Here is a 22379-nt window from a genome sequence, read left to right on the forward strand (position 1 = left end):
GAACCACTAACGTGCTAGAAAGTGATAATCTTTAGCCTGCCATAGAATTTGAGAAGGAAATCCTTTATGATCCATACATTAGGATGGCGCATTCATGGTGAAGTGGTAGTTTCAATCCAAACACAGCATTTTGGATGTCTGCCAAAAGGTTCAACTGGGATCTCTGCCGAGCAAAACGAGTTCCCCTTCATAGTTTTTGAAAAACTCCTCATGAAATCCTTTCAACAATGACACCGTTCTTGAGGTTTGTGGGTTGTAACATGCGCAAAAGTCCAAGGGTTCAAACGGATCTGAACGCTTTTACCATCCAAAAACCGCACGCCGACAGAGGCTTGAGAAGCTCCCGCCTAAGAGCCGTTTGCTCTTTTTCTGGCTCAAGGTAAGCTGCTGGAACAGTCGCTCGGCCTGTGGGAGTCGGAGCGAGGAGCACTCTGTGCTGCGCCGAGCGCATCAACTGCAACACCTACGTCCGCTCTAATCCTTCTAAAAGAGGTGGTGCATGTGAGGTGAGCTGATAATTTCTGCTTTCCTGATTCACCCGATCCGCAGAGCATGAAAAATGCCACGAGAGGTACGATTAACCCGGCAGCCTTGTTTACATGGTCCCAAAAAAAGCACGGCGACGTGTTTTCAACTGGAGCCTCTGGTTAACGCGACAACATTCAGCACTTGTGGCATGAGGAAACGCAGCAACGGAATCAACATCAGAGGGGAGAAACATTTTTTTTAAGAATATTTAAAAGTAATTTTCAAAATTACTTTTCACATAATCCCTGCCAGTAATACAACTGCCTTGTACTAAGGGTTGAAAAATGAATTAAAAATTACCAACATAGGAGAGTGTAAGGAGTAATTAATTGGACTACCGTGAAATTCTTAATCACATCGAATTAGCAGCTAGTCAGTTCAAACGTGGACACAGCTGGACTTCCATCCCAATCTCACCATCAAAGGTGTTTTTTGAAGCTTTTGGGAAAACCCCGACTCGATTTAAAATTGATGCCCACCCCCCTGCATTATATATGGCATCAACTAGAAGAAAAAAAAAGAAAAAGCTGGATAAATGCTGGAGATCACCAAGTTTAAATGAATCCCAACAATTCGGCAAACAAAAGCAAATTTTCACAAATTACCATCGGGGGAGTTTGTTTGCAATCCTTTTCAAAGTATAATTGCCCAATTCCCAATTCACGCTTAAAAAAAAAATCTTTCAAATTAGGGGTTTGATGATCAGTACTCCTTAAAAAAAATAAAATAAAAAAAAAAAGGTCAACATAAGAGTGTGTCTACATGTGTTTGACTTTAAAGAGTGATTTCAATCAGACAGGTCTCTGTCCTCTTGTTAGATTGTCTTTTACATTTTCGTTAGCATAATAAACTTTGCAGTCTTAGGCTGATGATCTTTGATTTTATTAATCTGACATTTAGTGGAAAAGTAAGCTGAGGTCAGTGGAGCGGCTAATTGCATTCATGCGGCAATTAAGTTCTTCCATTTCCGTCATTATCTCAATATCATTATTATGGGGAGCTCGTACGCCAGTGGGGACTGACTGCTTGATGGATCAAGAAAAAAGGAGACATTAGAAACCAGATATGAAAAAGTCTGACAATGCAGACTGAAAGCTGCCACTGACACGGTGAGATGCGATAACCATTACGCGATCTTTATTAGAGAGCAAGCAAAAGCAGTTTTTTAAAAACAACATCTTAAGAATATTCCTGACACAGATGTTATCGTGCGTTTGGGTGTACGGCTCTGGCTTGTCAAGCAAACCAGAGGCAGGAAGGCTGATGTGGGAAAGATAAGGCAACAGGATTACAAATCACAGCAGGATATAAAACAGCAGAGATTTACTGCACTGCATAGCACAGTCAGGAGCACCATCTCACCAGCTCCTGTGCATAAATCGTTAGGGGCTGCTGGGTCGTCAGAGACAAAAGATCTTTGCAAATGGAAATGATCCACTTATTAAAAACAAACAAACAACAAAACAATTTGTTGTTTGTTCAGTGGGAAACAAAATTTTGCTTCCTTTCCGTTTGAAGGACAACCGATAACTTGGAGTTACTTTAGAATCCTTAGGAATAAAAAGTTGAATAGCCAAAAGCGGAAAGGCGCGAGATAAAACGACTGGCATCCTTGCAGGATTTAGTCACGTTCCAGTCGAACGGTCAAAAACAAAATCACAGCAGTCTCTTACATGCTGGCGTACAAGCTAATGGCATCCATACAGCAGTAAATAACCATACCTGTTGTCGGGTCTTGGTCAGGTAGCCCGGCCAGGCAAATTGCATCATTCATACATGACCAAATTCTCTTTTGAAAGCTAATGCACAAAAAAAACAACAAAAAAAACAAAACATTTTCCCAGGAGAAAGAGAACGCAAGCAGTCATTTTCAGACACATAATACCCCATTTTATTCCCCATTTAAAACTAATATTTAACAACTGTTAAGATCTTAAGTTACAAACATTTCAACCAGGATGAACGGTTACCTTAATCCTATAATTGTAAAGATGAATCATTTCAAAAATTGCTCCTCTTTTTGTCTGTGCAGCAGTGTGTAATTTCTATGTTCCCCAAAAACAGGGCTTAGTGCCGAGAACACTGATGAAAACCTTAATAATAGGGCTTTGTGTGTGTGTGTGTGTGTGTGTGTGTGTGTGTGTGGAGGGCAGGTCCATGCCTCCTGGCTCGGTGGGAGATGCAGCAGGCTTTACTCTGATAACGGTCTGATGGGGAGGCTGAGGAGGCTCTGACCCGCTGCTCCACTCACAGCGGAGGCCGGGCGGTCCAGAGACGCTGACGCAAATGCATCTGGAACTCACACGGCGACAGATTTTCATGCAGCATATAATGCAACGAGTAGTGTCTTGCAGATATTGAACCGATTCCATTCGAAGGCTACAGTGCATATTAGGGAACGGACAATACTGACGTGAACACAACGGCTTGAAAGAGATGCTGATTTCCATCCGTAGTATAAATAATTTGTGAATCGTTTCACATAATTTAACCATAGACCCCAAACTACTTTGAGATTTTGTGACTGACCAACCAACGCAATATGGTTCATAATTGTACAAGCATAAGTAAAATAACTGAAGATTAACAATTTTAAATAAAATCTGAAAAGTGTGGAGTAAAAGAGCTTAATCCCCTCTACGCCGATTCTTATTACAAAAAAATCTAGTGGAACCAGTTGCCTTAATAAGTTGCCTACTTAAATAATACTGCAATTGCAACATTGCCCTCTATTTGGCAGCTTGCCTGTGTAGAGAAAATAAGTATTCCCATAGCATGATGCTTCCACCACCAGGTTTAGAACACAGGGGGAGTCCATTTTAAACTTTTAAGTTTTACAATTGTGTAAAAGGAAAAAAATAAATAAAAAAACGTTCAACTTTCGCTTTAATTTTACATTATGTGCCACTTGTCAAGTCCTAATAAAGTCGGTCAACGTCTTTATGGTTGCAGCATAACTAAATGTGGAACAGCTCAAGGGTTTGCACGACAAAAGCAAAGATCTTATTCTGACCTGTGCACGTCTGATCTGTTTGGGCGTCCTTCGTGCGTAACTCTGGGGTCTTTGGTGACCATGGCCCTGTCACAGTGACACATCAGCAAAGCTCGTTGGGAACGACCGAACAATCGAGAAGAAGGGCGAGGGACCGAGAAGCAAAATAGTCGAAGCAGCAGCTGCGCGCCCATGATTGATCACGTCCTGTAATTTATGTTGAATCAAAACAAACCAATCAGGCACCAACCCACTCATCCACACATCCCGTGGCAAAAGAAATGAAGACAGCATTTCTAAATAAGTAGAGCATTAATTAACTCTGTACAAGGATGCAGTTTAGCCACGAGAGGACTTGAATGTGTTATCGTCTATTACTAACCTTTCCTGTGTTTGTTAGGCTCTCTCTCTTTTCTTTTTTTTATCACACAGATACCTCATTCTCCGTCTGTCTCCCTCTTTCATATTGAGCCTGACAGACATGCTGGAGTCCCGGTGGATTTTCCTTTATTGTTCAAACCGTCACAAAAGACGATGCAACCTTTAAAAGCCCTTTGGCTTGGTTTCTCACATAGAATGTAACAGTCCAATTTCCTGATTTGCAGTCTGAGAGCCAACGTGAAATGTAGCATTTAAAAAAAAAATAAAAAATCAACATCTACTCAAAAAATGTAAAAAAAAAAAAAATCTAATAAAAAGGTCTAATGCACCTGAGTGTTGTGTGTTTGATTTGCGATTTGGTTGCACAAAAGTCCGCTTTTGAGAAAAAGTCACTGCACGGACGTGAGCTTGTTTACCATTAAAGAAAGCCACTTACTGTGCTCTACAGTACCCGTTATTGCTTCACTCATTTTTTTAAAATCTATATTTACGTCTGAGGACTGGCTGCAGACTGCCGTCTTAAATGCACCGACGACGCTTTGAGGCGTCCCAGCATGTGGTTCACCTTCACGGTGAGCAGATGAAGGCAGCTCATTCCGTCGACGTTTCTGACATCCAGACCCGGATTTCGCGCCCTTTACCCCCGAGGCGTCGTCACGGTGCTTTTGGATCGACTCGGCTGTTGGCGGCTCCCCTACGAGTGCAAATGCAAACACCGAAGTACGATCTGTGAATCTTTGATCTCTGTGGCAGGGCGCAGGCATCACCGCGGTTGTAATCGCGGTAAAAAAAAAAAAAAAAAAAAACACCTTTGAGGCGGAGAAAGCTGGGAGGGGGAGAGGGGGACACAAAGAAATTATTATTTTTTTGGAATTCACCAGAGAAAGAGGAAAACCTTATTCATATACATGAGGCAGAAGGGGGGTGGGCTAGATTTCTGGTTTTCATTTTTCTGCCAAAAAACAAAAACAAAAACACATTTCAACCAAAAATCAAATGATTACAGAAACATAAACCCACTGAAATCCTGTTATGTTTTTCACTGAATGTCCGCAAGAGTCAGAATACACAGATTTGACATTTGATGTTCCAGCGTTATGCGGAGGCATCTCTTGTCTCTCTCTGTTGACTAGCAGAAACATGAGGGGTTGGGGGAGGAGTGGGGATTCACACACTGACAAACGCAAACGGGGTAAACCACATGCAAGGGAAAACAGACACCCAGCTGCCCCAGCTTGAAGCAACACTCACTTCCACACTTGCCGTTGAAAGCAGAATCAATACAGACTGTGGAGGAAAAAAGAAACTCACCAAGGAGACATGGATACAAGGATAGGAAGGCAGAGAGGCAACATTTACAGATTTAGGCCTGCAGATAAAATGAGAAACAGATTGCACATGCCAGCACAGATGCAGACAAGGAGAGAAGGAAAAAAGAAAAAGAGACACATAATTAAGCTTTTTTAATAATACGAGTCGGTGCCAGGACTGTTTAATGGAGTTTATTTAGCTGATAGCAGCGAGGCAGCCAAGAATGTGTCCAGGTGGGAATGAGCACAGCTTCCGCATCTAGCTGTTTGCACCCCATTAGAATCAAAGGCTTCCATTATGTTTACTGAGCACACCATGATTAAAATCCTTTTGCAAACATGCAAAACAATAATATGGGATGTTGGCTCAGCTTATGGCTGCCGTTTTCGGTTTGTTTTTGATCATCCAGCCACAGTTGATTTCTGTAGGGGAATCTAATGGAGGATGATATAGAGCAGGGAACTGCAACATTTAGAATCCAAATAGGTATTTTTGCCCTTAGTTGAGATAAATAAAACAGGTTTATACCTGCAAATTTTGATTTTTTGATAACTACTACAAGACATTTTTGTAATTTTCTAATAGAACAACCGTCATCATTTTTAGGTTTAAACTTTTTTTTTTTTTAAAGGATGGCTACATTTTCTGATGTGGAATGCTGATATTTGTACAATGTTCCTAATGGTAAGGAAAATAGGACCAAATTAAAACTTACTGCTATTTTTAGTGTCATTCTGTTGTGAAAATTAAATGCAATCATTTGGTGAGACTGCGAGGACCCAGCAAGAAACTCTGAATGACAGCTGAAGAGTAGAGTCCCACGTAGGATCTTTTAGTCCAAAAGACGTCACAATGCCAACCCTATGGAGAGTTCTGGAACTTTAGACCGGAGCAGGCTCACCTGAGCCCCCCTGTCAGAGAACTTGCAAATTCAGACTGCGGCAAGAGTTTTGAAACTCCTTGAGGTTTCAGTACTTGCCACAGTAGTTTCTGGGGAAGCAAGTCAAAAGCACTCTAGGTACGGAAAGGCAGTTTGGGTTGTTTTCAACAACGTCTCAACCTAGCCTTTTTTTTTTTTTTTTTTTAAATAAAGTCCTATTGGCTGGGAGTAACATGGATAATTAGTTGACATTTCCACCTTACATTTTAAGAGGGGCATCGTTCTGCCCCACAAACATCCTCAGACGGTGAATACCCAGTCAGTGTTTGTGCTGGTCTCAGTGTGTTGAGTTTTAATGCTTTGTGCAGTGACGACGGCTGGATGATTTGGGGACTTTGGGACATGTCAGGTTTCTGCTAAGGGCTTTAAAGATTTGCTCTGCAAGACGAAACCCAGTCCCAACCACACACTCGCATCAATAAGAGGGAAACACGTATTTTGGGGGTTAGAAAACCTCAGTGGAATAGACAGGGAAATAAAAATATGCAAGTAGAAATGAGTCAGGGAAGATTTTATAGTCCCCCCCCCCTCTGCTTGTTAAAATGGTTGATTCATTGCTAATTTTCACATTTCTATGTTACGCTGCTTTCTAGGCTGCTCAGGTTCCTTGAAACTAATCACGACTAGAAGTGACAGGAGACCATTGACCAAGTGCCAAGTGCAAATTGCAAAGTAATACATTTCGTTTAAAAAAAAAAGAAAAAAGAAAAAGCGGTGTAAATTTAATAGAACGTGTTGAACCCCTGATTCCCAGCGTTTTCTAATATTCCACCGTATTCCCTTTGTTTCTGTCTCTATGAATTACGGAGAAAGCCACGGGCCGAGCAGCTGCAGCAAAGCACACTTTGGTAATAAATTTACAGCCAGTCTGTGCACCGGCCCGCTACGCACACTCATCTGAATACCGCCCGAAGCCATTAACTGTATTTCTCCGTCTCTATCATTATACGCATCTCTCCCGTGTTTGACTCATTTGACCTCCAAATGTATTCCCACCATGACCGTTTCTACCTTTTTTTTTTTTTTTTTTTAATGCCCTCTGTCCGATTTGCGCGTTCATCACGTTACCCTTCAACGGCGAATAAGAAGCCAGTGTAACTTTTTCTTCTCTTCTCAGTGTTTACAGTAGAGGTTCACCCAAGCCTTGAAGCCTCTGGGGTCGGAATGCGGGGAAGCTGGGATTTACTTATCTTTATTTGTAGCCGNAATACAGATTATACATTTCAGTCATACATTACAGACATTGTGATTACAATACATCAATCATTTTAACTATTACACTACTATGTCTTTTGTATTTCATTTCTTTAACCATTCCTAAATCAATACAAGATTATTGTTACTCCCCAGGCCTTTACCCTGCTTTCTGCGTGTACCTAGAGAGATCTCACAAGTCCATGCCAGGTTTCTTGACACAGTGTAAATCAGAATCCATCCCGTCAAGGCTCTTGCAAGATTGTACCGCCTGAATACTGATTAAAAAAAGAAAAAAAAAGAAGAAAAAAAAAAAGAAACAGGTGGAATGACATGCATTATAAATGTGAATTTCAGTACATTTTGCGAATATCCATTTAGGGCCCTACTTGCTTCATGCCACTTATTGAAAATTGTATGTGCAGATATCATCCATCAATGTCTACTTATAATTTATGCTTAATAATTCAAACATGACGGCTTATATGTTGCCTTCCAGTGTCATTTAAATACAAAAGCTGGTGCGAGACAGTAAAGCGTTTATATTTGTAGTTGGAATTGCACTGGTGTTTTTGTGCACCAGTTTATTTATGAGTGAAACATCAAAACTAAGGAAGTCATTGAACCAGAAATTGGAGTTGCATTGTTTGATTTATTCAGCTTCAGAGTAGTTCACTGTTTTTTGTTGTTGTTTTTTTTTGCCTGAGTAATCAACTTCTCCCTTTGCCAGCTTGCGCCTCCATCTTGTTCTCATCTGTTGCCATTTAGTCGATTTCTGCCAATCGAGAACAGATTACAGCACACCAGCCATAAACAATTCAAGCTCTATGATCCACTAAATTCCAACGCGTTTGAAATAGTAATTCAATCACACGTGCAAAACTTACCGACGGAGAAATCCGTTTTTTACAGTCGGCCCAGGCTGGTTTGGATGAGGTTTACTCCGTTAAAAATGAAATCTACATTCTCTTGGTTTGGCTTCGTCGGAAAACAAAATTCAGAAGTATTTTCTCACGGTGCTGCATATCGATCGGTTCAGCAGAACGAACTACTTGAGTTCCAGTTCATCGCAGGTTTCCTCTCTACAGAGATTTACAACTGACTGAACAGGAAAGCCAATGAGCGGATTCGACCTGAAAGCCATGATCCTCCACCAGCTCTCAGATATATATTCCTTGGGCTCAGGAGATTTTTTTTTTCCCCCTCCTTGCCCCTCTAATATAAGCCTTTGTACAGCCATAGGAAAACGATGATCGCCATACCAAGAGGCCGTGTTTAAATTAAAGAATTTAGCTCCAATAAAAATCCCCCAGCAGCAGATTCAGAGTTTCTCATGGATTCTAATCAAGTGAAATGTAGACTGTAAAACCTATAAATGTTGTGTTTTTAGATCCCTTTTTATACTACGCCTGTTGTAAATTTCACCACAAAATACTTCCTCTCTTCTTTCCACTCATTCATATTCCACATAGAATGAGCCATTTTGTCTTTTCTTCTAAAACCAATCAAAGCACTTATGTAAAAAAAACAAAACAAAACAAAAAAAGAACACACACAACACTTCCCCCACTTTTGTAGCTATACGGTTGCCAGGCAACACCATGAACATCTGCCCGCCTGCATCGTCGCAATCTTTTTGTGAGTGAAATTTAAACACTTCGGTCCTTTTCTTTTTTTTTTAAACCACCTACTTTCTCCTGTGTCTGCACCTCCAGGTTTCCCGATTTTACTCAACTCGGCCATTGCCGACTTGTACCGAACAATAAAAAACAATTCCAAACAGAGAAGTCTAAAAGGGGAACTGAGCATTTCATGGACACCAGATGACATTGTGGAGTTTCCCCAGCTGACTTCCTGGACGCAGTGTCTTGACAGGAAGTTGAGGCTGCGTCCCTGTTTGGGTCCTCTTTGAAGTCCTGCTCTTTATAGCCACATTTTCATGTCTCTGCCAAGATTTGTCTGAACTGTACTGGCAGGAGCGACACGTTTTGGTATTTCAGCTGCTGGAAGCCAGGTGACTAAAAAGAAAACGGGGGAAGAAGAAAAAAAAAAAAAAAAAAAAAAACAGCAAGCAAAGCATTTTAAACATAGAATTTGCTGGAAGGTTTAATTTGCCACCGAGTGTCTTTCCACTGTTAAATGGGCTTACAAAAGGTTTCTACTATTTCCTCAATACTAAATGTTTATGAATCTCAATCTTCAAAAAGCACAGTATGAGGTCGCCTAGTTAAAATCATTCCTTTTTTGAAACATTTACTGCTCCGCTTTCTTCAATTGACTTAAATAATGAATTTAAGAGTTCTTCGTAGTGAAGCATGAATAGGCGTAGCTCCATTACAATTTACCAACAAACTTCTTAATAGTAAAGTTTTAATGATTTCGCCCACAGAATTTGCTATAGGACAATACAAGATACACTTTTCTGTCAAGCGGCAGTTTCACAACAGAACATTAATATGCTTTGGGGTAAATAAATTAAGTATTGCCAATGTGTGGTATCTTGTACTTCCTGTATCATACTTGAAGATGAAAGTAATAGAGAAAAGTTCCGTCTCCATCTTTCCGTCTTCAAAGCTTCATCGGTGAGTGATGATACAAAGGATCAAATTTAAATTTGTATGTTTTATCCAAGTTACACAAAAAAAAAAAAAAAAAAAAGTCTGCGCCTTGATACACTAGTAATTGGACTTTCTTGTGAAGATCAGACTGTGATAGAACGGTGGTTGTTGCATAAAAGAGAGCAATAACTTACTCTTAATTGCCTCCTGGTTGAGTGCAATCACTTGACATTAATTAACCTTTAAATCAACGGTTAGTCTACAGGTCCACATGCTACTATCTAACATCCATCCAATGGTGTTATAATTGGTTTTTTTTTTTCCTGTGTGAAAGCAGAATCTCCATTAAGATGTTTTTTATTATGTCCTTTTTACCGATAACACTAACTTTCACACTGCATTTTAACACCTTCTGCAAATGTCAAATACTTGTACTAAGATGTTTGACAAAATATATATATGTAAATATGTCTAAAATTTATTTTCCACTGAGAGACTTTCCTTACAAACGAACTGGAACAAATTGAATTTTAATATTCTCCAGCTTATTAACCATTTGGGTTGATAGACAGATGGCATATGTTTTCGTGTGGGTATGCACCAGAGGCTCAAAGAGAACGGATGCACATGGTAAGACTGGTAGAGGGGTAGAAAACAACAATGAAGCACAGTCATCCAGTGTGCCAAGCCAGAGAGATTCCCCAACAGATCTGCCTGCTTTATTAGCCTGTGGGCATAATGTCTCCTCTCGAAGAAACCCCATTGTCTGGATGGCTGCTGCCAGCTCTCAAACACACACACACACACACACACAAATCAGTAGTCTTCATCACTGCCTGCAGAATGTGCTTTGGAAATGTTTGATATCATTTTAATATTAATTGTTGTTTTTTGTTATCTCTTGTGCTAGTGAATTACTTTCAGCCACAATTTAGTTGATACCTGTGTGCAGATGGGAGTTTTTATTTGTATTTTTTTGCTGACCACTAACCAGTTGCATCAACTTTAACAGGAGTGGTTTCCAGAAATCTTCAAAGCTGGCTACCAGAACTCGCTTCCAAGTTACAGCTAGCCAACCCTTTTCTGTGCTGGTTTGCATACTGGAAGCAGAAGGGAAGAGTGGAACAAAGAGACAAATCTCCATAATGGAAGAAGGGCTTTTATAAGAGACGGAATTAGAAAAAATGCTGTCGACAAATTGAACGCATTTCACGCCTGGAGCTTTTTGAATATCTGTTTGTGGAAATCTGCAACGTGGGATATTAAAGTGGCAATTCTTTCTGATTTTCCTCTTTTTCTTTTTTTTTGGAAAACTTTAGTCCTGAGTCCTGAGAAACACTAGGAAAGACAGGGGGAAAAAAAACCACTTACCTAACACGTACATAAGTTAAAATGGCCTAGTCAAAACCTAGACCTAAATACATTTGAGACTCCAAAGTCTTGAAAACTTATGTTCACAGCTGGTTTGACTTCAGATTTGTTTGAGCTTGTGCTATTTTACAAATAAATAAATAAAAAGGGTAAAAAGGACTCAGTCTCTACATCTGCAAATCACAGCGCTACTGGAAGTAAAAGTTGGTTCTAAGTATTAACTTTCTTGTTTTGTAGTTTTAGAATTCCCCGCAACATTGTTCATTTCATAATGTCTTCCCCAGTGCAACAAAGTTTGTCTGTAACGTAGCAAAATGTAAAAAGATTAGGGTGGTGTGCATTTCTGTGCACTCCCTGTAAATGGACAATGTGAGTTTTTAGCATAAAACGTGAATTACATTAAGATGGTTCTTAAAGGCTTAATAATAGTGCAAACAATTACACGTAGAAAAGTGGCTCCAACACTTTAAGAGGGATATCCAAGTTTGTTAGGATAGCCAAAGAGCCATTACCAGCCAGACACTTAGTGTTTTTAATCTGCTTAATCAGATGCCTAGGTGATAATGCCATTACCCTGTTTTCGCATTTGTGTGTGTTTGAGAGAGGGAGAGATAAAGAGAGAGAGAGAAAGCTTTTGGGCCTAAATGGATTTTTTTTTTCCCTCTCTCTAAATAATCTGATAAGTCTTATCTGGGGGTGCAAAATTCTTTCACGCAAATTACTGTCCTGGATCCTTCAGCAAATTTAGAGTATGGATTTGTTTTGTCCATGAAAGAGTCTCTCTCCAAAACAATAACAGAGGGCTAACAGCAAAGCGTCCACTCAACTATGGCCAGGTTTAACAAGTGATTCAACTTGTCATTACATGTATGGCTTGTAAACAAATCTGCAAACAGTTGGTCTGAAGCAGACGGCGTCTCAGTTGAGGTTTAAACTTGTGATAAAGTGCTACTGCAGGTATTTCTCTGTTTTTCTTACTTTCTTGTCCTGAACATGGAGTCAAGTTAATTTTCTATTCTGTTTTACTGTCTTTGATCAAGCAAAATCCATCCTATCGATTGCTCTGAGGGTGCGGCGCGCACCTCGGTGAAGCCCAGAACAAAGGCCCTTTTACCCCTCCATCCCTCTGGAGTCCTGTTAAAAGGTTAATGGATTGAGATTGAAGATGCAAAACACGAGGCAGCGAGAAAGAAAACACACACACACACACACACACACACAAAAAACGAGCTAAGATGAGAAGGTAATTACAGTGACGGGAGCGTAGCCTCGCTGTCTGATGAAGTGCTAAATCCTGTCAAAACAAAAAGTGAAATGAGGGGAAATAATAAGAGCTTCAGTGACTAGCAGTCTCTATTTAGGAGCGGGATGGGCAAATTAGATCTTTATTAACCAGCACTTTGCTGTTATTGTTATAGCGTTGGGGTGGGCGTTTGATAAACGCAAATATAAATGTGAAATTATATGAAGAGATTTCTGAAACTAATTTTATTGGGAAAATCATCCTCACAAAAAAAAACACATGGGTGCCTGTAACATTGGTTGTGGATAAACACCGCCGTGGCAAAGAGGGTTGTTGCTACGATAGTGGCTTTGAGAGCCGCTTAAAGTTTAGTTGATCAAGGTTTGCAAATTCTTGTAATATCCCAGAGCGTTTTCATCTGTTGGGGTCTGTATTTTTGGGTTAGTTCTGTACCTCCATTTCTTTCTTTTTGTGCCATTTCATTGTAGATCCGCTGTCTTTTTTTTTTTTTTTTTGTACCATTGCCCTGCTGATGAGGTGAGGTCAAGCAACCTTCAGCTATCAGAATACTTTGATCAACTCAGTGACTGCAGGGTACTCAGGTTCTATGAGCCCCTGCAATCAGGGTTAAAGAGACAGTCTGTGAAGTTTGTGCTGATTTTTTTTTTGTGCTTTGGCTTTTGCCAAACCTTCCTGTAAGCATTATATATAGAATTCAGTCCAAAAGACCGTCTCTGAAGTCTTTATTTTGATGTTTCTTTCTCATGCCACCAAATTATTTTTTTTAGAAAGAGGAGTCATCCATCCAAGCATTTTTAATACTAGCTAAAAACCTTTGTTATATAGCCTGTGCTAGTTGCGTCACTCTTTTGACGATCTACGCATTTTGAAAAAGTCAAAAATGCGCAACTTACTTTTTGTTTGCCCACTTTTACCTTGTTAAACAGTTCGTCTTTGAAAACCTCTATAAACATAATGCAGATATCGCTAAAAATGCCCACTTCCACAGACAGATTTTTACTTTCATACGGATTTTCAGTTCGCCATCGTTCGTCCTTAGGCCCACAAACATGTGGGCTTTAGTGTAAATTGGCTACTTGAAACAACACTCCACTTGACGGATGCATAATTTTAGAAACTACATATGGTTCCTTCGTAGGGTACTGCAAAACAAACACTGCTCATCAGTACTGCAAATGCTGCTAATCGTAAAAGATGAACTAAAGTAACCAAATGAGGGACTTTGATATCACTTTCCTTCAGGTCCTTTGCGATGTTTGAAGTAGATTACAGGGAGAGGGCACACTTTGACATTTCAAAGGAAACTGCTTGCAGTCTTGAAAAGATCACCTCTGCTCATCTTTGTTTAATGTTGTGTTCTCATCAACTTGCAGACACCATAATCATTCTTTATTTTATTTTTTTTAGCTCCCCTCTTGCTGCAACAGGCTTAACCCAGCCGGTTTCAGCACACATAGCTCCAGGCTATGTCATTTATGAATTATTTAATAGAGAAGCATCGCAAATGAAATTAATATTCAGACATTTTCTATCATCGCCCGTCAGCTCCGTGTCTCAATAGCCGCTCTCTGCAGGGAGTGATTTGTATTCCTGTGGCATCAGGTTGGCCAGAGCTTGTGCCCACAGATGCAACACGCAGGGCATGCTGAACAAGGCCCGAACCGAGCCGCTCCGTTTTCCCCATTGCTCCTACTTTGGTGATTTCTCCCTCTTTTCCCCTCCGACAACCCCTTCCTTCGCCTCGCCAGAACCGCATAAACGTGCCTTTAAATACAACATCTGCTCGTTTATTCCTCAGCACCAGACTATGTTTGATTCCACTTTTTTTCTTCTTTTTTTCCTCCTCTCCTCCCTCCTGTGTCATTTCATATTTGCATCGCACGCTCCATCCCATTAAACGTTTAAAGCCAGACACAGACCGAGCGGCAGTGAGCATCGTTCACTCACTTCATAAATTATGCATCATAAAAACATCTCAGAGAATCCCACTTGCTTCACTGCAGTGATAGCAGAGACGGTGGCTCTTTGAATTTCAAACAGGATGGCACCCCCTAGTGTCAAAGTGGGTTAAGGTTAAAGTGTGGGAGTCCCAGAGAACTTCAATATTTTTAAGCAACGCTGGATGATTTTAATCAGTATGACACTAAGCAGCTTTTTTTTTTTTTTTTTGCATTTAAGCAAGAGTATTTCACAGAGCCCACCCAGTGTTGTATAATTTATTCTAAACCATGCATAAAATCTGGGATTTGCAGGTATTGCCGAGTGTGTTTCCCATTCGACATCACACTCTCCGCACACCATCACTGCACCCACTCAACACACCCCAGCTTCACACATTGGCTAATAAATTATTCAAGCTTGATGCTGCAACCAGAACAGCGCTTCTGTCCCTACACGGTGTGGCTCAAGGGCGTTAGAGTAGCCGCTGCTGCCGATGAGTGTGGTGATTCAGCGATGCACCCTGAAAAAAAAAAAAAAAAAGTGACTAACTGCTGAAGAAATGGTGACTCTGCTGTGCACCTCTGGAAACCGTTCTTGAATCTAATGCAAGGTGCATGAATAAAACAGTCAGATTTGGATTCTGCAAGCTACAGCACTTTATGGCTTTTTCCTCGGAGCTGGGAAGAACGCTGCTGACAGTCCAGCCATGGGAACAGCAGCAAGGAGGCTGCATCTCCAGTGAGGTTTTCCACCCGTCAACTGGCAAGCTATTTTTGTCCTGTCCTAGAACCTCCCTGAACCCCAAACACAAAGTCAAATAAATGATAAAGGTGTTGCGTGAACGAACCCTTTAACTTTGGCTTATCTACAAATAACCTCTGATTTTCTACTCACTTCAATTTACCTGTAAAATGCCAAATACTCCACTCCAGCCTCATTTATAAAGCACTTTAAAAACAACACAGTTGACCAAAGTGCTGTTCACCACAACCAGAAATAAAAACAAAGAATATAAATACAATAAATGTAAAAAACAATACTTCAATTTGAGTTAAAAGCCAGTGAAAGAAACACACACACACACACACACACATTGCAGTGCCATGTATTGCTTATTACATGATGCTACTAAGTAGCCACCAATGGTAATTGTCAAAGTTACATCTCATTAAAATGTCTTTTTTAAACGGTTAAGTGTGTGTCCATGTACGTCTGTTAACAGTTCAGTGCCAATAGAAATACTAAGGGGAATAAATATTGCGCTAAATCAGAAATGTTTTGTTTTTTTTGATAACCCTTTATGGGTTTATCTCCCTCCTGTCTCCACCAAAACAATAAACGGCACTGCGTCACGCGCAAGCACAAGCGATACTTCCCGGCCGTTCTCCTATTGGTCAGTGATGCCGGGAAAGCTCCTCGTGACATGTCTGCCGGTATAAAACCACAGAGCGGCCCTTCGGTCGAGAAGCACTGGTGTATTAGAGGAAAATGTATCGTCTCGGCCAACAGTCTATCTCCAAGATCGCCTTCGATTTCTTTTTATCCACTGTGCCACGGGAACGTTTTCACTTTGCTAGACAGTACAATAAAAGCTGGTCGTGTATTGGCTGATTTTTGATCAAATCTTTTATATTAAATTGCACGAAAATGCCAAGGAACAAGAAGAAGAACGGCAAAGGTGAGTAGCAGAGCGGCAGCTAGGCTGTGGCCTTGCGTCTGTGAGCAGTTTGTATGATGGGAATTGTAGTTCTTTTAGTCTTCCTTACGTATTGCGTGGAATTGTACGTGTTAACAATTGGAACTACAAACGTTGGAGCCCGGGCCTAGGTGCAAACAAAAGCTAGCTAAAATTTTCGACACAAAGCTTTGCTTTCTTCTAAAAACTTTTAAAGTATATGACTTTTTGCTAATCTTAGTTATAATGTTTACATTATTATGTTAGGCAAAACCTCTGTTTACACTGTGCTTAACAAGCTAGCATCAACAACTCCCTGACCCAAACACGTTGCTGCCGTCAATAAGATTTAATTAAAAGCGATTAGCACTTTTTAAAACCGGTAAATTATTTTTACGGTTTTATCAGTTGCCTATATGGCGTTTAGTGTAAACAAAAACAAGAGAAGTCCAGCTCTGTGAGCTAAAAGCTTGTCATTGCTATCTTATTAGATTGTTAGCCAGATTTGTTTTACCGGTTCTTCGTCATAAATATTTACTGACGTTAAACACGTTTTTTATTAAATACTGTCTGTATTTTTTCCAATGTTATCGGTTCTGGTGGCGTAGCAGCAGGGGGAGGACATTTTGTCCTCCGTATAGCGGGCCAGCGAAGAGGCGCCGCCCGGTTCCCAGAAATCAGCTGTGGTGTGGGAAAAGCCCACGTCAACACACTGTAAACACATATTAACGTGTGACGTGATTAAGCTGATAATTTCTTTGAAAAATTATCAGCTAAAGTGCATTGTCTCGGCTTTGAACGTTTCCCTGGTACATCTGAGAAGCTTGCATTAGTAAAGCCAAACAAACATGTCCTCCTGAGGTGACTTCAGGTCACAGAGGAGCCTGTTGAGTCTGGTCTGGTCGGATTTCATTTTGGCTCCTACTTGCTGTCATTATGCTTCCCGAAATTCCTCACCTGTACAAATGAGAGCCCTTCTCTAAAGGATAAAAGATTCTTAAGGTTTAAAGCATAACCCTACCCTACTTCAAAGTATAGACAATTTCACTCCTTGGCTTATTAAAGTATGTATTTAATGTATCGTTTTAGCTCTGTAATGACATTCTGTTTTTATTTTTGGATTTATATTAAATATAAATGTTAAAAAGTTAAACAGCTTGTTGTGCAGGAGCTGCCTGCACGTTGTCATGCACTTTTCCCTAGATAGCCTTGCAATACACACACCTTGTCTGGCTCCTACACACAACAGTTCTGAGGTATTTACAAAAGAGTACAGTGGGAAAAGACAGTCTATTGCATGATTCAATTACTTTTTATAGAAGACTTAAATGGTATCTTCATTTTTAACTGGAAAGCACAAATAGCTTGGACACGTCAAAAGCTAAAATCTCAACAGCACATGCTCTGTTAATGGACGTTAGAATTGAGAAAAGTTTTTTTTATTGTAGCATTATGACATTGACAAACATGTAGTAATGTTGGTTATTTTTGTTCAAAAATATGTAATAACATTTTGCTAAATTTAGGCATTTCGAAGTGGTCTTATTTCAGATAATGTTACACACTTTGCACTGAAAATGTGATCTGCTTGCAGCTTTGCAAATGTAAGTTTTAAAGCAGCTTTAACTGAAAAGTCACAGGTGGTGTGAATTTGCTTTCCACTTCCATGTTTACTGCAACCAAAATACTTTCAAAAAGAGAAATGTGGCTTTTTCTAAGCTTGTTGCATTGTTCCAGTCTGCTGACTAGACATGTGCAGAAACACGCCTGGACACTGCTCTGCTATGCTGTTCTCCACACATCTAGAGCTTAGACCAACATTTAAAGTACATAGAAATAGTATGACTAAGTATTTCTGTTGATCACTTTGTGCCAATAGCTGTACCAGATGACTTCAAGCTGTTGTCTCCGTATTTGGTCAAATGTGAACGCTTGGTTCTTTTCTCAGCTGCAGTTAGACTTTATTTATTTATTTATATTTGAGCTCGGTCTTCACGTTCAGTGGTCTGTTGAGCCGTCTTGACAACCTGCGTCTTTCCAATAGGCACACAGCTGTTTGAACTGCAGTCGGTTCACTCCCGACTACCTTTGCCTACATGGCACCTGCAGGATAAGCCGTCCAAAGAACACAGCTGATTAGATAACAGTGGCGTTTGCTGCAGTACCTGCATGATGCCTGACTTACATAAGGGATTTTGTCTGACACATTTGTGCAGAACAAAGCTCTTTGTTGGGTTTTTTTCTCTTTTTTTTTTTCTAAACTGAAATAAATGTTTTGTTTTCAGGGGGCCAGCATGGAGCTGTGCAGCCTTTCAGTGATGAGGACGCCTCCATCGAGACACTCAGTCATTGCAGCAGCTTAAGTGACGTCACAAGTGTGGCAGATGAAGGTAGGCCCGTCTGTGTACAGCTCTCTGTTCTTCAGAATGATTGGCAATCCTGATAAAGGTGTGTATAAAACCCTGAAAATGTAACTTTCCGCTTGTTGTTTGGTTTTACCTGTGAGTATTTTTCCGTCTTTATCTCCACCCTCTGTGTGTGCATTGAACCTTTTAATTATCAGTCTGATTATAAATTAAAGCGATTTAAATTCTTGCAGCCATTTCCTATCTTAACACATCTGCTTTACTGGAATGCCGTTTTCTCTCATCTTTCCCAATTTGAACAACATCTAGCAGAAAATTCCCTCTCTATTATATTTATGCTCCAGAGATACAGCACACGTTGTGGATTACCATTTAAAGCAAAACGAGCTTCCAAATTATAGCTTGGGTTTCTGAAAAATTGTAATTATGAGATCACGCTCTTTATTTTGAGGGATGGCATGCGTCCTTTCAAAGGTGCCAATAAGCGCGGAAGCTTCTAAATGTTAACTGTGAATAATGTTACTATTTGTTTTGCTATTTTTAGGTGGAGAGGCAAGTGAGGACACCGCCCAGGAGGATTTCCAGTATAAGCTGAAGGGGTTTATAGACAGCACTGTGGATAAGAGGTTAAAGTCCTACTTTTAAAAAAAAAAATATATACATATATATTTTTTGTACATTTGAGCAGGTGATCCAGGAATCCTTTATGGACCACAAAACACTCTGGACCAGTTTTATTTTATTAAACGATTACCTATGATTGTTGGATCATATCTTTTTTTCTTTATCTACATTCCTCTCGTTTAGTGCCAAGACGAGACAAGGGGCTCTGGACGGTCTCAAGACGGCAATGGCCACTCGGATCCTGTACGAGTTCATCTCAGAGCGAAGGATGACCATCACAGACAGCATTGAGCGTTGCCTCAAGAAAGGTATCGGCCTCGTTTCTACATCAGAGTCTCTTTGTCATCAGCAGATGCACAGGAAGTTGACGGCTTCTCTTCCGGTTGCCAGGTAAAGGCGAGGAGCAGAGGGCGGCGGCGTCTTTGGCGTGCTTGCTGTGTATTCAGTTGGGATCGGGAATCGAGAGCGAGGAGGTGTTCAAGACTCTAAAGCCCATCTTCAAAAACATCCTGGCAGATGGGTCAGCTAACATCCAAGCGAGACAAGCTGTAAGTGCATCTTCCTTCCCGTCTAAAGATTTGAAATCTCAGAAATTCAACTAAAATCGGCATGTCTTTCTCAACAGGTGGCGACAAGTTTGGGGCTCTGTACGCTTGTTGCAGAGGATGACATCTTGGTGAGCAGCCCAATCACTCGTGATTTTATTTTCAAAGTAAAATACACTCGCAAGTTCTAAATAATTTTTGCCCCCTCCTCTGCTTTAGGACGTGCAGGCGACCATGGAGTGCTTCGAGAGCCTGTTCACCCGGTCCTACGCCCGGGCGGATGGAACCTGTCCTTCCATCAGTCCGCAGATGAGCCAGCTGCACGTCAACGCCCTGCTGTCCTGGGCCCTGCTGCTCACCATCTGCTCGGCCAATCAGCTCAAAGGCGTCCTGAAAACGTGAGAATCTGACCGGTGGTGTTAACGTTGGCTGTTCCGGTGCTGAAATGTTTGCTGGTTTGTTGCGCAGACACCTGCCCAGGCTGCAACGGCTGCTGGAGAGCGACGACGTCAACATGAGGATCGCTGCTGGGGAGACGATCGCTTTGCTCTTCGAGCTAGCCAGAGACATCGATTCTGTAAGTTCACATCTGGGTTTGTTTTCCACCACCATGTTTTGGACACTAAAAAGTTTGAGTTTCTGATTTCTCAAGTACTTTCTTTTTATTTTTTATTAAATATGCAGGAATTTGAGTTTGACGAGTGGGAGGAACTGTGCAATAAGCTGAACGCTTTAGCTACCGACTGCAACAAGCACCGAGCCAAGACCGACAAGAGGAAGCAGAGGTCTGTGTTCAGGGACGTACTAAAAGCTGTTGAGGTGAGTGTGAAGAAAGATTCATCAACACTCAAAAGGATGTCAGGTTGGCATGTGTGGCTGAAATATTTGAATTCATTTCCAGGAGGGGGACTTCCAATCGGAGACGATTCGCTTCGGAACAGAGCGCATGACCATCGACAGCTGGGTCAGAAAGAGGACCTATGATGCTTTCAGAGAGTTTGTGGGATCTGGGATGAACTACCACCTTCAGGTATTCAATTCTTTGTGTATTCAAAAGAATCCATTTGTATCATTTTAAATATTGTTGCCCCCTTACACTGCTTCCCACAAAAGTCCAGGACACCAAATTGCCTTCGAGAGTTTTTGTTAGATGAGGTTAAAATTAAACTTTCTGGCTTAGAGGGAAAATACTCATGGCAGCATCATGATAAAGAGAATGGTGAAAATGAATAAAGATGGCACATTGAGCTAAAGGAAACTTATTTAAGGTTTCAAAACTTAAAACTAAAGGCAGAAGTTCATCTTTCAGCAGAACCTTGCTCCTAAAAATTCAACCAAAACTGGAGAGATGCACCACAACTCAAAAGAATTGCAGTGAAATGCGTTTCTACATGTCACACTTGACATGTAAATTATATTGAAACTTTCAGTTGTAATGTAAATGCATCCATTCCTCCAGGGCAATGAGTTCATCCGGGACGTGTTTGAACTGGGGCCGCCCATTTTGGTCGATTCAGCCACAATGAAGGCCATGAAAATCTCTCGCTTCGAAAGGGTAACTACAACAACACGAGGTCTGGCTTGTCTATAAAATTCAACCGAGACTAATTCCAAAGCTTTCCGTTTCAGCATCTCCACAACTCTGCTGCCTTCAAGGCTCGGACCAAGGCCAGAAGCAAGTTCAGAGACAAGAGGGTGGATGTGGGAGAATTTTAAGATTTTTGTCGTTTTCACTATTTGTTGAATTTGTTTACTCTTTTAAGCCACTTTTAGGAGGAATTCTAAAAAAAAATACTGTGTTCTTTAGTGACCGTCCGTTCTGAAATTTGCATCAAATTCCCTCCATTTAGTGTTTTCTGCTAGCTGACATGTTTTAATTTATCAGTAAGACATCTTGTCATTAACTAGACAGTCGAGGATATTTAATATTTAAAATTGGATTTTGAACAGGCTGGTGGTGTACAGTTGAGTGTTTTTTGTCTTTTTGCTGTGTATTCATTTCTTCTTTTCCAGAATATTTTTGGTAACTTATGGAAAATTTGACTTTAGTCTTGTACTGTAAAATTGGTATCTACATTAAAGTACAGACCTAAACTCTGAATTTATGTTACTCTGCTAAATAAGTTGCCATTATTTATGTTACGTGAATAGTGTCTTTGGTAGTGGTTATATATTAAAGGGTAATGAAATAAACAAAAAAAAAATGAAAGTGTTTTTGTTATTCCTGGTGTTCTGTTGTGAAAAAAAAATCTAATCTAATCCTCTTGGACATGTTGCGTATGACCACTGTGTACACACAGGTCAGTTTTGTACATTAATTCACTCATATTTAAACTTTAAAGGCAAAAAAGATGCTTCTGATTTTTTTTTTTACATTGAATTTTAAAAATAGTTCATAATACCAAGTTAAAAGGCTTCATTTAAAAAGGGGTAATTCCTAAAGACATGGTATATAGTACCATATAGTATATGGTATAGACTTTTATTTCAACAATATGAGAAAATATTAAAAGGTGGTTTGACACTGGAAAAAAAAAATAATTTGTATGACTTTCTGATCACTCTCTTGACATTATAAAAGTTTACCATATTAGCCTTAAATTTGATTAATATACGTTTACCACTTACTGACAGGACTATATTAGTTAGGACCTTGATTTAATACAAATCCTCCCCACTTTGTACGGCC

General features: G+C 40.3%; 2 protein-coding genes across 2 annotated transcripts in view; one reads left to right on the plus strand and one right to left on the minus strand.

The window, feature by feature from the left end:
• The window catches only part of dock4b (dedicator of cytokinesis 4b), a 176926-nt gene that overhangs the window by 130357 nt on the left and 24190 nt on the right, over window positions 1–22379 (minus strand). The window lies entirely within an intron of this gene.
• ifrd1 (interferon-related developmental regulator 1) lies at window positions 15902–21901 on the plus strand. The gene is made up of 12 exons (XM_007578651.2): window positions 15902–16158; window positions 18441–18545; window positions 19066–19147; window positions 19329–19453; window positions 19536–19693; window positions 19771–19821; window positions 19910–20088; window positions 20159–20267; window positions 20375–20509; window positions 20592–20720; window positions 21150–21245; window positions 21320–21901. The coding sequence occupies exons 1-12, from the start codon at window positions 16128–16130 to the stop codon at window positions 21404–21406; spliced, it is 1287 nt and encodes a 428-aa protein (XP_007578713.1). The 5' UTR covers window positions 15902–16127; the 3' UTR covers window positions 21407–21901.

The sequence above is a fragment of the Poecilia formosa genome, unplaced genomic scaffold (genome assembly GCF_000485575.1).
Source record: "Poecilia formosa unplaced genomic scaffold, Poecilia_formosa-5.1.2 Scaffold9, whole genome shotgun sequence".
NCBI lineage: Eukaryota > Metazoa > Chordata > Actinopteri > Cyprinodontiformes > Poeciliidae > Poecilia > Poecilia formosa.

Excerpts from the sequence above, each read along its gene's own strand:
- ifrd1 (XM_007578651.2), top strand. The coding sequence starts at position 16,128 with ATGCCAAGGAACAAGAAGAAGAACGGCAAAG. Across the intron at positions 16,159-18,440 it reads CAAGAAGAAGAACGGCAAAG|GGGGCCAGCATGGAGCTGTG; the intron begins GTGAGTAGCAGA and ends TTTTGTTTTCAG. Across the intron at positions 20,721-21,149 it reads GGATGAACTACCACCTTCAG|GGCAATGAGTTCATCCGGGA; the intron begins GTATTCAATTCT and ends CCATTCCTCCAG.